At 42.8% G+C, this 17,874-nt stretch overlaps 1 protein-coding gene across 11 annotated transcripts in view; it reads left to right on the top strand.

The window, feature by feature from the left end:
- The window catches only part of INVS (inversin), a 209,583-nt gene that overhangs the window by 160,344 nt on the left and 31,365 nt on the right, over window positions 1-17,874 (top strand). For all 11 annotated transcript variants that reach the window (XM_063636163.1, XM_063636162.1, XM_063636166.1 and 8 more), the window contains 2 exons: window positions 35-264; window positions 9,671-9,777. In XM_063636163.1, the coding sequence (XP_063492233.1) occupies window positions 35-264; window positions 9,671-9,777 (337 nt within the window). The remainder of the gene's footprint in view (window positions 1-34; window positions 265-9,670; window positions 9,778-17,874) is intronic.

Below are 17,874 nucleotides of genomic sequence, written 5' to 3'. Positions count from 1 at the left end.
ATTAGACATTTTCATTATATTTGTGCTTTTCCAGGTGGAGCAAGGGTAGATCTAGTTGACCAAGATGGACATTCTCTTCTACATTGGGCAGCACTGGGAGGAAATGCTGATGTCTGCCAGATATTAATAGAAAATAAGATCAATCCAAATGTCCAGGATTATGCAGGAAGAACCCCTTTGCAGTGTGCTGCATATGGAGGCTATATCAACTGCATGGCAGTTCTCATGGAAAATAATGCAGACCCTAACATTCAAGACAAAGAGGTAGAAATTCTGTCTTTTCTATATTGTTTGCTCCAAAGAATTTAGAGTATTTCTTCTTTGTTGTAAACGTAAGTAAAACAACAGTTCACAAGATGAAGAGATCACCCACAAATCCGTTAATCATGACTATTATTTGTCCATGTTCTCTTCCAGTCTTTTTATATATATATAATTTAACATAGTTATAATATAGGCTGGGAATAATTTTATAACTCTTATAAAAGATTACATGGTATACACTGTATGCATCTATAAAAATAAATATATTTATGATTTTCCTTTTCTTTTTTTTTTTTTTTTGAAACGGAGTCTTGCTCTGTCACTCACGCTGGAGTGCAGTGGCGCGATATCCTGCTCACTGCAAGCTCCGCCTCCCGAGTTCACGCCATTCTCCTGGCTCAGCCTCCCGAGTAGGTGGGACTACAGGCGCCCGACACTGCGCCCAGCTAATTTTTTGTATTTTTAGTAGAGACGGGGTTTCACTGCATTAGCCAGGATGGTCTCGATCTCCTGACCTTGTGATCCGCCCGTCTCGGCCTCCCAAAGTGCTGGGATTACAGGCGTGAGCCACTGCGCCCGGCCTTCTTTTTTTTTTAATTACACTTTAAGTTCTAGGGTACATGTGCACAGCGTGTCGGTTTGTTACATATGTATACATGTGCCATGTTGGTGTGCTGCACCCATTAACTCGTTATTTACATTAGGAATATCTCCTAATGCTATTCCTCCCCACTTCCCCCACCCCAAGCCAGCCCCTGGTGTGTGATGTTCCCCTTCCTGTGTCCAAGTGTTCTCATTGTTCAATTCCTACCTATGAGTGAGAACATGCGGTATTTGGTTTTCTGTCCTTGCGATAGTTTGCTGAGAATGATGGTTTCCAGCTTCATCCATGTCCCTACAAAGGACATGAACTCATCATTTTTTATGGCTGCATAGTATTCCATGGTGTATATGTGCCATATTTTCTTAATCCAGTCTATCATTGATGTATATTTGGGTTGGTTCCAAGTCTTTGCTATTGTGAATACTGCCGCAATAAACATACGTGTGCGTGTGTCTTTATAGCAGCATGATTTATAATCCTTTGGGTATATGTCCAGTAATGGGATGGCTGGGTCAAATGGTATTTCTAGTTCTAGATCCTTGAGGAGTCATCACACTGTCTTCCACAATGGTTGAACTAGTTTACAGTCCCACCAACAGTGTAAAAGTGTTCCTATTTCTCCACATCCTCTCCAGCACCTGTTGTTTCCTGACTTTTTAATGATCGCCATTCTAACTGGTATGAGATGGTATCTCATTGTGATTTTGATTTGCATTTCTCTGATGGCCAGTGATGATGAGCATTTTTTCATGTGTCTGTTGGCTGTATAAACGTCTTCTTTTGAGAAGTATCTGTTCATGTCCTTTGCCCACTTTTTGATGGGGTTGTTTGATTTTTTCTTGTAAATTTGTTTGCGTTCTTTGTAGATTCTGGATATTAGCCCTTTGTCAGATGAGTAGATTGTAAAAATTTTCTCCCATTCTGTAGGTTGCCTGTTCACTCTGATGGTAGTTTCTTTTGCTGTGCAGAAGCTCTTTAGTTTAATTAGATCCCATTTGTCAATTTTGGCTTTTGTTGCCATTGCTTTTGGTGTTTTAGTGATGAAGTCCTTGCCCATGCCTATGTCCTGAATGGTATTGCCTAGGTTTTCTTCTAGGGTTTTTATGGTTATAGGTCTAACATTTAAGTCTTCAATCCATCTTGAATTAATTTTTGTATAAGGTGTACGGAAGGGATCCAGTTTCAGCTTTCTACATATGGCTAGCCAGTTTTCCCAGCACTATTTATTAAATAGGGAATCCTTTCCCCATTTCCTGTTTTTGTCAGGTTTGTAAAAAATCAGATGATTGTAGATGTGTGGTATTATTTCTGAGGGCTCTGTTCTGTTCCATTGGTCTATATCTCTGTTTTGGTGCCAGTACCATGGTGTTTTGGTTACTGTAGCCTTGTAATATAGTTTGAAGTCAGGTAGCGTGATGCCTCCAGCTTTGTTCCTTTGGCTTAGGATTGTCTTGGCAATGCAGGCTCTTTTTTGGTTCCATATGAACTTTAAAGTAGTTTTTTCCAATTCTGTGAAGAAAGTCATTGGTAGCTTGATGGGGATGGCATTGAATCTATAAATTACCTTGGGCAGTATGGCCATGTTCATGATATTGATTCTTCCTATCCATGAGCATGGAATGTTCTTCCATTTGTTTCTCTCCTCCTTTATTTCATTGAGCAGTGGTTTATAGTTCTCCTTGAACAGGTCCTTCACATCCTGTGTAAGTTGGGTTCCTAGGTATTTTATTCTCTTTGAAGCAATCGTGAATGGGAGTTCACTCATGATTTGGCTCTCTGTCTGTTGGCATATAGGAATGCTTGTGATTTTTGCACATTGATTTTGTATCCTGAGACTTTGCTGAAGTTGCTTATCAGCTTAAGGAGATTTTGGGGTGAGACAATGGGGTTTTCTAAAATTACAATCATGTCATCTGCAAACAGGGACAATTTGACTTCCTCTTTTCCTAATTGAATACCTTTATTTCTTTCTCCTGCTTCATTTCCCTGGCCAGAACTTCCAACACTATGTTGAATAGGAGTGGTGAGAGAGGGCATCCCTGTCTTGTGCCAGTTTTCAAAGGGAATGCTTCCAGTTTTTGCCCATTCAGTATGATACTGGCTGTGGGTTTGTCATAAGTAGGTCTTATTATTTTGAGATACATTCCATCAATACCTAATTTATTGAGAGTTTTTAGCATGAAGGGCTGTTGGATTTTGTCAAAGGCCTTTTCTGCATCTATTGAGATAATCGTGTGTTTTTTGTCTTTGGTTCTGTTTATATGATGGATTACATTTATTGATTTGTGTATGTTGAACCAGCCTTGCATCCCAGGGATGAAGCCCAGTTGAGCATGGTGGATAAGCTTTTTGATGTGCTGCTGGATTCGGTTTGCCAGTATTTTATTGAAAATTTTTGCATCGATGTTCATCAGGGATATTGGTCTAAAATTCTCTTTTTTTTGTTGTGTCTCTGCCAGGCTTTGGTATCAGGATGATGCTGGCCTCATAAAATGAGTTAGGGAAGATTCCCTCTTTTTCTATTGATTGGAATAGTTTCAGAAGGAATGGTACCAGCTCCTCTTTGTACCTCTGGTAGAATTTGGCTGTGAATCTGTCTGGTCCTGGACTTTTTTTTTTGGTTGGTAGGCTATTAATTATTGTCTCAATTTCAGAGCCTGTTATTGGTCTATTCAGGGATTCAACTTCTTCCTGCTTTAGTCTTGGGAGGGTGTATGTGTCGAGGAATTTATCCATTTCTTCTAGATTTTCTAGTTTATTTGCGTAGAGGTGTTTATAGTATTCTCTGATGGTAGTTCGTATTTCTTTGGGATCGGTGGTGATATCCCCCTTATCATTTTTCATTGCATGTATTTGATTCTTCTCTCTTTTCTCCTTTATTATTCTTGCTAGTGGTCTATCAATTTTGTTGATCTTTTCAAAAAATCAGCTCCTGGATTCGTTGATTTTTTGAAGGGTTTTTTGTGTCTCTATCTCCTTCAGTTCTGCTGTGATCTTAGTTATTTCTTGCCTTCTGCTAGCTTTTGAATGTGTTTGCTCTTGCTTCTCTAGTTCCTTTAATTGTGATGTTAGGGTGTCAATTTTAGATCTTTCCTGCTTTCTCTTGTGGGCATTTAGTGCTATAAATTTCCCTCTACACACTGTTTTAAATCTGTCCCAGAGATTCTGGTATGTTGTGTCTTTGTTCCTATTGGTTTCAAAGAACATCTTTATTTCTGCCTTCATTCTGTTATGTACCCAGTAGTCATTCAGGAGCAGGTTGTTCAGTTTCCATGTAGTTGAGCGGTTTTGAGTGAGTTTCTTAATCCTGAGTTCTAATTTGATTACACTGTGGTCTTAGAGACAGTTTGTTATAATTTCTGTTCTTTTACATTTGCTGAGGAGTGCTTTACTTCCAACTAAGTTGTCAATTTTGGAATAAGTGCGATGTGGTGCTGAGAAGAATGTATATTCTGTTGATTTGGGGTGGAGAGTTCTGTAGACGTCTATTAGGTCCACTTGGTGCAGCGCTGAGTTCATGTCCTGGATATCCTTGTTAACTTTCTGTCTTATTAGCCTGTTAAATCCTCCTGTGATTATTGTATGGGAGTCTAAATCTCTTTATAGTCTCTAAGAACTTGCTTTAAGAATCTGGGTGCTCCTGTATTGGGTGCATATGTATTTAGGATAGTTAGCTCTTCTTGTTGAATTGATCCCTTTACCGTTATATAATGGCCTTCTTTGTCTCTTTTGATCTTTGTTGGTTTAAAGTCTGTTTTATCAGAGACTAGGATTGCAACCCCTGCTTTTTTTTGTTTTCCATTTGCTTGGTAGATCTTCCTCCATCCCTTTATTTTGAGCCTATGTGTGTCTCTGCACGTGAGATGGGTTTCCTGAATATAGCACACTGATGGATCTTGACTCTATCCAATTTGCCAGAGTCTGTGTCTTTTAATTGGAGCATTTAGCCCATTTACATTTAAGGTTAATATTATTATGTGTGAATTTCATCCTGTCATTATGATGTTGGCTGGTTATTTTGCTCGTTAGTTGATGCAGTTTCTTCCTTGCATCGATGGTCTTTACAATTTGGCGTGCTTTTGCAGTGGCTGGTACCAGTTGTTGCTTTCCATGTTTATTGCTTCCTTCAGGAGCTCTTGTCAGGCAGGCCTGGTGGTGACAAAATCTCTCAGCATTTGCTTGTCTGTAAAGGATTTTATTTCTCCTTCACTTATGAAGCTTAGTTTGGCTGGATATGAAATTCTGGGTTGACAATTCTTTTCTTTAAGAATGTTGAATATTGGACCCCACTCTCTTCTGGCTTGTAGAGTTTCTGCTGAGAGATCTGCTGTTAGTCTGATGGGCTTCCCTTTGTGGGTAACCCGACCTTTCTCTCTGGCTGCCCTTAACATTTTTTTCCTTGATTTCAACTTTGGTGCATCTGACAATTATGTGTCTTGGAGTTGCTCTTCTCGAGGAGTATCTTTGTGGCATCCTCTGTATTTCCTGAATGTGAATGTTGGCCTGCCTTGCTAGGTTGGGGAAGTTCTCCTGGATAATATCCTGAAGAGTGTTTTCCAGCTTGGTTCCATTCTCCCCGTCACTTTCAGGTACACCAGTGAGATGTAGATTTGGTCTTTTCACATAGACTCATATTTCTTGGAGGCTTTGTTTGTTTCCTTTTACTGTTTTTTCTCTAAACCTCTCGCTTCATTTCATTCATTTGGTCGTCAATCACTGCTACCCTTTCTTCCACTTGATCAAATTGGCTACTGAAGCTTGTGCATGCCTCATGTAGTTCTCGTGCCATGGTTTTCAGCTCCATCAGGTCATTTAAGGTCGTCTCTATGCTTTTTATTCTAGTTCGCTATTCGTCTAATCTTTTTTCAAGGTTTTTATCTTCTTTGCAATGGGTTCGAACATCCTCCTTTAGCTCAGAGAAGTTTGTAATTACCGATTGTCTGAAGCCTACTTCTGTCAACTCATCAAAGCCATTCTCCATCCAGCTTTGTTCTGTTGCTAGCAAGTAGCTGCATTCCTTTGGAGGAGAAGAGGCACTCTGATTTTTAGAATTTTCAGCTTTTCTACTCTGGTTTCTCCCCATCTTTGTGGTTTTATCTACCTTTGGTCTTTGATGATGGTGACGTACAGATGGAGTTGTGGTGTGGATGTCCTTTTTGTTTGTTAGTTTTCCTTCTAACAGTCAGGACCCTTAGCTGCAGGTCTGTTGGAGTTTGCTGGAGGTCCACTCCAAACCCTGTTTGCCTGGGTATCACCAGCGGAGGCTGCAGAACAGCAAATATTGCAGAACGGCAAATGTTGCTGCCTGATCCTTCCTCTGGAAGCTTTGTCTCAGAGGGGCACCCGGCTGTATGAGGTGTCAGTCGGCCCCTACTGGGAGGTGTCTCCCAGTTAGGGTATTGGGGATCAGGGACCCACTTGAGGAGGCAGTCTGTCCGTTCTCAGATCTCCAACTCCATACTGGGAGAACCACTACTCTCTTCAAAGCTGTCAGACAGGGACATTTAAGTCTGCAGAAGTTTCTCCTGCCTTTTGTTCAGCTATGTCCTGCCCGCATAGGTGGAGTCTACAGAGACAGGCAGGCCTCCTTGAGCTGCGGTGGGCTCCACCCAGTTCCAGATTCCCTGCCGGCAGCTTTGTTTACCTATTCAAGCCTCAGCAATGGCAGACGCCCCTCCCCCATCCTCGCTGCTGCCTTGCAGTTTGATCTCAGACTGCTGTGCTAGCAGTGAGTGAGTCTCCATGGGCGTGGGACCCTCTGAGCCAGGCGTGGGATATAATCTCCTGGTGTGCCGTTTGCTAAGTCCATTGGAAAATCTCAGTATTAGGGTGGGAGTGTCCCGATTTTCCAGGTACCATCTGTCATGGCTTCTCTTGGCTAGGAAAGGGAATCCCCTGACCCCTTGCACTTCCCGGGTGAGGCGATGCCCCGCCCTGCTTCGGCTCACACTCCATGGGCTGCACCCACTGTGCAACAAGCCCCAGTGAGATGAACCCGATACCTCAGTTGGAAATGCAGAAATCACCTGTCTTCTGCATCACTCACGCTGGGAGCTGTAGACTGGAGCTGTTCCTGTTCGGCCATCTTGGAACCAGGGCCTTTTTTTTTTTTGAGACAGAGTCTCACTCTGTCTCCCAGGCTGGAGTCCAGTGGTGCAATCTCAGGTCACTGCAACCTCCACCTCCCAGGTTCAAGCGATTCTCTTGCCGCAGTCTCTCAAGTAGCTGAGAGGCTACTTGGCCTCTCAGGCATCCACCACCATGCCTGGCTGATTTTTGTATTTTTAGTAGAGACGGGGTTTCGTCACGTTGGCCAGGCTGGTCTCAAACTCCTGACCTCAGGTCATCCGCCCGCCTCAGCCTCCTGAAGTGCTGGGATTACAGGCATGAGCCACCGCCCCTGACCCTATTACATGATTTTCTTTTCTTTTTTTGTTTGTTGAGATGGAGTCTTGCTTCATCGCCCAGGCTGGAGTGCAGTGGCACCATCTTGGCTCATTGTGCAACTTCTGCCTCCTGGGTTCAAGTGATTCTCCTGCCTCAGCCTCCTGAGTAGCTGGGATTACAGGCGCACACCACCATGCCCAGCTAATTGTTGTATTTTTAGTAGAGATGGGGTTTCACCATGTTGGTCAGGCTGGTCTCAAACTCCTGACCTTGTGATCTGCCTACCTCAGCCTCCCAAAGTGCTAGGATTACATGAGCCACCATGTCCAGCCTATTACATTTTTTTTCTTTCTTTTTTTTTCTTTTTTTTGAGACAAGAGTCTCATTCTGTCGCCCAGGCTGGAGTGCAGTGGCATAATCTCAGCTTACTGCAACCTCCACCTCCCAGGTTCAAGCGATTCTTCTGCCTCAGCCTCTGGGACTACAGATGTACACCACCACACCTGGCTAAATTTTTTGTATTTTTAGTAGAGAAGAGGTTTCACCATGTTGCTCATGGCTGTTCTTGAATTCCTGAGCTCAAGCGATCTACCTGCCTCAGCCTCCCAAAGTGCTAGGATTACAGGCATGAGCCACCGCACCTGGCCTGTATTTTGAGTTTGTTTACTATTTCATTGGTCTTGCTCCTGTCTTTTTTATTGTCTAACTTCTAATTTCTATTTCCTAATTTCTATTTTGGTTTATTCTCTGACACATAGATTATTTAGAAGTGTACTGTTTAATTTTCAGTCAGTCGAGTGTTTTCTCATTTTTTAAATTGATTATATTATTTATTGCTGCTGTAACAAATTACCACAGGTTTAGTGGCTTAGAACAACACAGATTTATTATCTTACCATTCTAGATGTCAGAAATTCAAAATGGGTCTTACTGGGTTAAAAATCAAGGTGTCACCAGGGCTGCTTTTCTTTTGGTGGATCTAGGGGAGGATCCATTTTTTTACTTGTTTAGTTTTTCAAGGCTGCCCACATTCCTTGGCTGATGACCCCATTCCTCCGTCTTCAAAGCCACATTGGCTGGTTGAGACTTTCTCTGTTTCACTTACCTGTATAATTCTTACACTCACCCTCCTGACTCCCTGTTTCCTTTATAAGGACCCTTGTGATTAGATCAGGCCTACCCAGATAATCCAGGATAATCTTCCCATCTCAAGTTCAGCTGATTAGCAATCTTAATTCCATCTACAACCTTAATTCTTCCTTCTCATGTAACATAACATATTCACAGGTATCAGGCACTAGGATATGGACATCTTTGTGAGGGAGTGCATTAATTTTTTTGGAACTTTATGGCCCAGCATATGATTGATTTTGGTAAATGTTCTATGTACATGTGAAAAGAGCACTAACTCTGTCCTTGTTGGATGCAGTGTTCTTTATTTATATATATATATATCACTTAGGGCCCATTTTTTAAAGTCTGTTGTTTAGGTCTTATATATCTTTACTGCTCTTTTGTCTGTTCTATCAGTTGTTTTTAAAAGATGGGTTAAAATCCCACTATGACTATGGACTTGACTATCTTACTTTTTAATTTTCTCGATTTTTCCCTTGTATATTTGGAAGCTTTGTTATTAGATGCATACAAATTTAGCATTGTGATATCTTCCTTTTTGACTTCTTTAACACTATGAAGTGTCCCTCTTTATGTCTACCAATGCTTCATCTCTTCTTTGTCTTTCATGACATTGGAATTTTTAAAGAATACAAGCCATTTATTTTACAGAATTTGACTCAATTTGTGTTAGTCTTATGTTCCCTCTTAATTAGATTCAGGTTTCACATTTTTGGTTGGAATATTACATAAGTAATATGAATCCTTCTCAGGGTATTACCTCTGGAGATATATGATGCCCCTTAACATAGCGTTAATTGTCCAGGCACGTTGGCTCATGCCTGTAATCCCAGCACTTTGGGAGGCTCAGGCGGGTGGATCACCTGAGGTCAGGAGTTTGAGACCAGCCTGGTCAACATGACAAAACCCCGTCTCTACTAAAAATACAAAAATTAGCTAGGCGTGGTGGCGGGCACCTGTAATCCTAGCTACTCGGGAGGCTGAGGCAGAAGAATTGCTTGCACCCGGGAGGTGGAGGTTGCAGTGAGCTGAGATCTCACCATTGCACTCCAGCCTGAGCAACAAGAGCGAAACTCCGTCTCAAAAAAAAAAAAAAGTGTTAATTATGAGTTCTTGGATTAAATATCATTTGCTTTCTCCACTGTATATTTAATATTTTCCCTTTTTGTAAATAAGCAATTTGGAAAAATGATTGCTTATATTAATTTTGAATTAGCACAAATAACCACATATCCAAAAATACTTACTCCAGATGTACTTGATTTTTGTTTATGCTTATAGGGAAGAACAGCTTTGCATTGGTCCTGCAACAATGGATACCTTGATGCCATTAAATTACTGCTAGACTTTGCTGCTTTCCCTAATCAGATGGAAAACAATGAAGAGAGGTAAGTTGTTGACTTTTTTTTTTTTTTTTTTGAGATGGCTTCTCACCCTGTCACTCAGGTTGGGGAGCAGTGGCATGATCTTGGCTCACTGCAACCTCCACCTCCTGGGTTCAAGCAATTCTCCTCCTTCAGCCTCCTGAGTAGCTGGGATTACAGGCATGCACCACCATGCCCGGCCAATTTTTTTGTATTTTTAGTAGAGATGGGGTTTCACCATGTTAGCCAGGCTGGTCTCTAACTCCTCACCTCATGATCCGTCCACCTCGGCCTCCCAAAGTGCTGGGATTATAGGCATGAGCCACCATGCCCAGCCAAGTTGTTGACTTTTTTTTTTTAAAGTGCTCTTTGTTTATTATACATCCTTTCTACCAGATTTTTTAAATCTCAAGGTTAGATATTGTTCAGAAATAATATCTATACTCATAAGAAAACATTACACTAAGAAATACTGAGCCAGAATAGAAGAGCAAAACTTTCATGCAATGTTGATTTAGAATCATGGAATCTTATAGCTCTTCAGAATTTTTTCTATTGCCTAGGGCAAGCACATACTTTGCAGATGAGAAAACTATAGTCCTGCTTCTGACTTCTGGCTAACATAAGGTCAGTGAAATCCTGATTGACTGGGCTCAGGAGTACATTTAGGCCAGCAGAATGTGTTATATATTCCAGAGGTTTCTCTTGATGAAGAGGATATTATCAGTTAGTGGACAAAGAGATGCCACCTTGTAGCATGAAAACATAAGGAGAAGCTAAGATGAAAGTTCAGGGTTTAATCTAAATGCAGATTGCATGAATAATATAAGGTCTGGAGAATTATGTTAGGGTTATTGACCAAGAACCCAGGCCCAATAAAAAGGACCAAACAGGCCAGGTGCGGTGGCTTACGCCTGTAATCCCAACACTTTGGGAGGCCGAGGTGAGCAGATCACCTGAGGTCAGGAGTTCGAGACCAGCCTGGCCAACATGGTGAAACTCTGTCTCTACTAAAAACACAAAAAAATTAGCCGGGCATGGTGGTACATGCCTGTAATCCCAACTACTCAGGAGGCTGAAGCAGGAGAATTGCTTGAATCCAGGAGGCAGAGGTTGCAGTGAGCCTGAGATCATGCCACTGCACTCCAGCCTCTGCAACAGAGTGAGACTCTCTCTAAAAAAAACAAAAAGGAACAAACAGAATATGAAGTCTAAGGAAGAGCGATTCTTGGTGGTCTTAGATCTAGGAAGATTCTTATAATTTGTAGGTAACAACTGAGTTTGTGATCACAGTTCCATACCTGCGGTCTTGTTACAGGAAAGGAGTCCCGATCCAGACCCCATCAGAGTGTTCTTGGATCTCGCACAAGAAAGAATTCAGGGCGAGTCTGCAGTGCAAAGTGAAAGCAAGTGTATTAAGAAAGTGAAGGAATAAAAGAATGGCTACTCCAGAGACAGAACAGCCTTGAGGGCTGCTGGTTGCCCGTTTTCTTACGGTTATTTTTTGATGATATGCTAAACAAGGGGTGGATTATTCATGCCTCCCCTTTTCAGACCTTATAGGGTAACTTCCCGACTTTGCCATGGCATTTGTAAAATGTCACAGCGCTGGTGGGAGTGTAGCAGTGAGGACGACCAGAGGTCACTCTCGTCACCATCTTGGTTTTGGTGGGTTTTGGCCAGCTCCTTTACTGCAACCTGTTTTATCAGCAAGGTCTTTATGACCTGTATTTTGTGCTGACCTCCTATTTCATCCTGTGACTTAGAATGCCTTAACCTTCTGGGAATGCAGCCCAACAGGTTTCAGCCTCATTTTACCAGATCCTCTTTAAGATGGAGTTCACATGCCTCTGACAGTCCCTCTGGCCTAGGTCTTTGTGTTAGTTTTCATGTTTCATGGATGCTGTAACTAAAATGGCTTCTGCTATAATACCATTCCCACCCTCTTAGCCACCACCCATTCTTTCTATTAGTTGGTGGGAAACTTTATTGAGAAGGGACTTCTCTAGGTCCATCTCAGAGGAAACATGTTCCTGTTTTCTAGAACCAACTCCTTTACCACTTCTTTTAGAAACTTCCCTCATTAGAGGGAGAGCTGACGATGTCTCCCTTTGAAACTCTTAAAAAAAAAAAAAAAAAAAAGAAAGTGTAAGAATCCTCAGACTTAGTGATGACTTGTTTTGTTTCTATAAAAATTTATTCTGTGTAACAGCATTTATCACCTGACTGCTATATTTTTAAGGAAACAATGAAACTTTTAAACTCAATTTTCATTTATATGCTAAACCTTGAATATGAGACCTAAGTAACTGCATGAATTAAGGTGTTTACTGCCTCCCGGAATAAACCTATGTTAATTACAGACTAAAAGACCAAAGGAAAAATCCTCCTAACTGTACTTGCCAAACTATAAATGAAAAGAGACAGTGGCAATAATCCAGTCTCTGTTAATGTTTCATCAGCAATGTACCTTGATGTACAAATGTCAGAACTTGTCACTGCCTTTTACATTTATTGACATTCCAGTTTAGGCATTCTACTCATCCCATCAGACCATTCCCACATGGCAGGTCCAATTGTATCTTGTCTGTTGTCTATATCCACATTGTTTCTTGGTTGGTTACCATCAGTGTAGTGCTAATTTTTACTTCACTTACATTGACACTAGTCAGTTGATGAACACTGTATAGACATAATTTTTGCCAACTTCTGCTGACTTTCAGTCAATAACTATCTGACACACTCACCCCAACACTGATGGGAATATTCATAGCACTTGAATTTTTCTAAATTGAATTTGGGATGAAGAAAGTTTCAGTAGTAATAATCACAATGTGTTTTATGATCACACTTGTTTTAAATACTAGGTATAGACTTCAATCTTAAAATGATGCTAGATATTTGGATTGTGTCTCTTAATAAAAAATTGAGAATCCTAATTTGAATAAACCAATTGCAAAAATATATTTTTTGAGAAAATTGGGTAAATTTGATTATGAAGTGGTCCTTAGATTTTACTAAGGAATTCCTGTTAATTTTGTTAGTATAATAATGACATTGTGGCTATGCCCATATTATTTACTGATGAATACTTAAACACATAGAGATGAAGATGTTACAGGAAAGTGGTCCCAATCCCAACCCCAAGAGAGGGTTCTTGCCCCTCTGTCAAGAAACAATTCAGGGTGAGTCTGCAGTGCAAAGCAAAAGCAAGTTTATTAAGAAAGTAAAGTGGTGAAAGTACAGCTACTCCATACACAGAGTAGGGCGTTCCCAAAAGTAAGAGGAGGAACGCATCCACCCTAGGTACAATACTTGTTTATATACAGGATTAAAAAAAAGATTATGGGGAGATGTGCTGTGCTACAAGTGTTTGTGATAAAGGATTCATTTTCTTAATTACTACATTTTTCAAGAATCAGTATTATTATCTTCAAAGCAAAATTAGGAATGCCTTTGTTCTCCAGATATGGGATATTAGGACTCTCTCAAGTCTGGGACTGTTTAGCAAACATTATCAGTCTGTTCCCTTAACGGTAAACATCTAGAGGCTAGGAATACCTTTCTGGGAATGCAGCCCAGCAAGCCCCAGCCTCATTTTCCTAGCCCTCACTCAAGATGGAGGCCTCTGCTTCCAACACCTCTGACAAAATGATAGGAGTTCCGAGATTAGCTGTAAAATACTCTAGCAAAAATAAAAAGGAAGGGGCTAGATGAAGCAAATGTAGCAGGAAATTGTTAAATTTAGGTATTGAGTGTGTAAAGGTTTATTTATTATGTTATTCTATCTTTTTATGCTTAAAAATTTTCATAATAAAAATATAATTTTTTACAGTAAAAATATTTAAGATATAATTTTCAATCCAAAAGCAGCCTAAGAAGTCTAGTTCTTTTCTTCCTTTCCCCTTTTACAGATAAGGAAACAAAAGCCCAGAGAAGTTAAGAGAATGCCCAGGGTCACACAGGTCCCCAGACTCCCAGATCAGCATTCTTTAGGGTATATTAAGCTACATGTTATTTCCTTTTGTAATATTTGTAGGTAAAGGAATAATTTGGGCCCTACATCTTATAAACTAAATTTTGTTAATCCTGCTTATATATTATGTGAAGGATACTACATATTAATAATTATAGAGAAAAAGATCAAATTTACTAAATACATATGTTGTTTGCACATTGATTTAAGAAACAGTTTTATTCTATAGGAAACATACTAAGTAATTGATATGTGTTATGGAAGATTACTGAACTGGGAGACATGTTATCTTAGTTCTAGTCTGCATTCTATAGAAACAATTTACATAACCTTTGGTAAGTTGCTTAACCTCTCTGTATCTGTTCATCCATTTATAAAATGAAGGTATTGAACTAAATGACCTCTAAAATTCAATTTAGCTCCACTATTGCATGGTTTAATGACTCTATGATAATTTTTTCCATTAGAGAAAGTACAGTCAAGAAAGGCATTTTAAAACTTGTAGCAAATTTTTTTTTAATTCTCCTGAATTTAAAAAATGCTATCCACTTATAAATAATGTTTTAAAGTTTGTATAGATGCCTCTCTACTTACAGCCTTCTGGTCCCTGAACAGTAAGTGGCAAATGAAGCTGTCCTAAAACAGAGGTTCCTTAATTTCAGTGTTTGGGGTTTCTTCCCAAACTCAGTTTCCTTACTAAAGTGATCAAAAAACTCCTAAAGTGAAAACCTCTTCCTTTTATGTCTTAACTGTGACTGTTAGGTAAGTTTTGAAGATAAATCTTTTTTTTTTCTATAATCGGATGATTTTCTATGTCTAGCCATGCATCCATATAATCATCCTTTCTTCTGCCTCATAAGCCATCTGATGTTTTCTCCTAAGACCTTTTATGGTATTGGGCTGGTCAAAGTCATCCTGAGAGGAATCAGCATCAGTGGTGGTCATGGGATGGTCATAGATACTAGTTTGGGTCCTATGGAGATAATATTTTTGATAAGCAGCTGTGGTATTGCAAACCATACAGCAGTGAATGTCCTGTAATAATAACAATCAGAGCTGACATTTATTAACTGCTTCCTTTGGGCCAGCAACATTGTTATCCTCTTTACACTTATTTTTCCATTTTCTCCTCATGCCACGTCTGCAACATATTACGTTGTTTAACACATGAGGAAAACTGAGGCTTACAGATGTAAAGTCAGTTGTTTAAAAAGTGATAGGCCCTTCCTTTCCCTCCCTCCCTTCCTTCCTTCCTTCCTTCCCTCCCTCCTTCCTTCCTTCCTTTTTTCTTCCTTCCGTGGCCCACGCTGCAGTATACTCGACTTGCTGCAGACTCCCTGCGTCCGTCCTGCCTCGGCCTGCGGGCTGCCTGGGATTGCGGCCGCGCGCCACCACACCTGCCTGCTTTTTGTCCTTTGGCTGGAGGCGCGGTTTCGCCATGTTGGCCACGCTGCTCTCCAGCTCCTGACCTCCAGTGGTCTGCCCGCCTCGGCCTCCCGAGGTGCTGGGACTGCAGATGGAGTCTCGCTCACTCGGTGCTCCGTGTTGCCCGGGCTGGAGTGCGGTGGCGTGGTCTTGGCTCGCTGCAGCCTCCGCCTCCCAGCCGCCTGCCTTGGCCTCCCAGGGTGCTGGGATTGCAGCCTCTGCCCAGCCGCCGCCCCGTCTGGGAGGTGGGGAGCGTCTCTGCCTAGCCGCCCATCGTCTGGGAGGTGAGGAGCGCCTCTGCCCATCCGCCACCCCCCCTAGGAAGTGAGGAGCGTCTCTGCCTGGCCGCCCATCGTCTGGGAGGTGAGGAGCGCCTCTGCCTGGCCGCCCCGTCTGGGAAGTGAGGAGCGCCTCTGCCCGGCCACCCCGTCTGGGAAGTGAGGAGCGCTTCTGCCCGGCCGCCCCGTCTGGGAAGTGAGGAGCACTTCTGCCCGACCACCCATCCTCTGGGAAGTGAGGAGCACCTCTGCCCGGCTGCCCATGGTCTGGGATGTGAGGAGCACCTCTGCGCGGCCACCCCGTCTGGGATGTGAGGAGCGCCTCTGCCCGGCCGCCCCATCTGGGAAGAAGTGAGGAGCGTCTCTGCCCTGCTGTCCCGTCTGGGATGTGAGGAGCACCTCTGCCCGGCCGCCCCGTCTGGGATGTGAGGAGCGCCTCTGCCCGGCCGCCCCATCTGGGATGTGAGGAGCGCCTCTGCCCGGCCGCCCCGTCTGGGATGTGAGGAGCGCCTCTGCCCGGCCGCCCCGTCTGGGAAGTGGGGAGCGCCTCTGCCCGGCCGCCCCGTCTGGGATGTGGGGAGCACCTCTGCCCGGCCGCCCTGTCTGGGAAGTGAGGAGCGCCTCTGCCCGGCCGCCCCGTCTGGGAAGAAGTGAGGAGCGTCTCTGCCCAGCCGCCTCTTCTGGGAAGAAGTGAGGAGCATCTCTGCCCGGCCGTCCCGTCTGGGAAGTGAGGAGCACCTCTGCCTGGCCACCGATCGTCCGGGATGTGAGGAGCGCCTCTGCCCGGCCACCCCGTCTGAGAAGCGAGGAGCGCCTCTGCCCGGCCGCCCTGTCTGGGATGTGAGGAGTGCCTCTGCCCGGCCGCCCCGTCTGGGAAGAAGTGAGGAGCGTCTCTGCCCGGCCGCCCCGTCTGGAAAGTGAGGAGTGCCTCCGCCCGGCCGCCCATCGTCTGGGAAGTGAGGAGCGCCTCTGCCTGGCCGCCCTGTCTGGGAAGTGAGGAGCGCCTCTGCCCGGCCAGCCCGTCTGGGATGTGGGGAGCGCCTCTGCCCCGCCACCCCATCTGGGAAGTGAGGAGCGCCTCTGCCCGGCCGCCCCGTCTGGGAAGTGAGGAGCGCCTCTGCCCGGCCGCCCCGTCTGGGAAGTGAGGAGCGCCTCTGCCCGGCCGTCCCGTCTGGGAAGTGAGGAGCGCCTCTGCCTGGCCTCCCCGTCTGGGATGTGGGGAGCGCCTCTGCCCGGCCGCCCCGTCTGGGAAGTCTACCACGGAGGCCAGACGCAATGTGGGGGCTGGACGTGGTGGCTCACGCCTGTAGTCCCAGCACTCTAGGAGGCCGAGGCGGGTTGATCACTTGAGGCTAGGAGTTCGAGACCAGCCTGGCCAACATGGTGAAACATATGAAAAATAGACAAACCAATGAACCAACCCAGCAACAACAAAACAGGTCTACCTTGGAGTCATACTCTAATTTTTTCTGTTTCCTCCCTTTCTGATCCTTTATCCCACTTTCTTTTTCTTCCTCTTCCTTCTCCTTCTTCTTTGTCAAATAGAGGATTGAGTTATTATCATTGATCCATACAAAGTCCCTCTCTCATGTATTTTCTTTAATTCCTACCCCCCATTTCTATTCCCTGTCTACCAATGTGCAACCTTCCTAATATGTTTGATGTGCATCTTTTTGTCTGTATGTATTTTTAGAAAATGTTTATTGTTTTGTTTGCAAAAAAAAATTAATAATAAAACTGGCATGTCTTCAGGAAAAAAAAGTACAAAATTACAGTTAGACGAGGGTAAGTTCTGGTGTTCTATAGCACAATAGGGTGACTCTAGTAAATGATATTGTAGTGTATATTTCTAAATATCTAAATAACTAGAAAAGAGGGGGCTGAATGTTCTCACCACAAAGAAATGATGAATGAGGTGATGAATATGCTGAACACCATGATTTGATCATCATACATTGTACACATGTATCGAAACTTCCCTCTGTACCCCACAAATAATGTACAATTATTATGTATCAATTAAAAACAAAATAAAAAGTGAAAAAAAAAGTGATAGTCATCGTTACCATTGTTGAATGGTAGAATTTGGGTTTTTTTTTACTTCAACTTTTTTTTTTTTGCAGTGTTTTGAGTTCATAAAATCTGTATCATTTTGACAAAGTAATTTTTCTTTAAAAAAGGAAATCGTATCTCCCAGATATGAACAGTGGTTAATTCTCAGGGTGGGAATATGGTTGATAGCTATTTTCCTCTGTGTATTTACCCAATTTTTTATGTTTCCAAAATTTAAAAAGAAATATTTTTTTAAAAGAATGGGCTGGGTGCAGTGGCTTACGCCTGTAATTCCAACACTTTGGTAGGCCAAGGCAAAAGGATTGCTTGAGCTCAGGAGTTCAAGACCAGCCTGGAGAACATGGCGAAATCCCATCTCTACAAAAAATA

Source organism: Symphalangus syndactylus, chromosome 3 (assembly GCF_028878055.3).
Source record: "Symphalangus syndactylus isolate Jambi chromosome 3, NHGRI_mSymSyn1-v2.1_pri, whole genome shotgun sequence".
Lineage (NCBI taxonomy): Eukaryota > Metazoa > Chordata > Mammalia > Primates > Hylobatidae > Symphalangus > Symphalangus syndactylus.
This window is presented reverse-complemented; position numbering and strand designations above follow the sequence as displayed.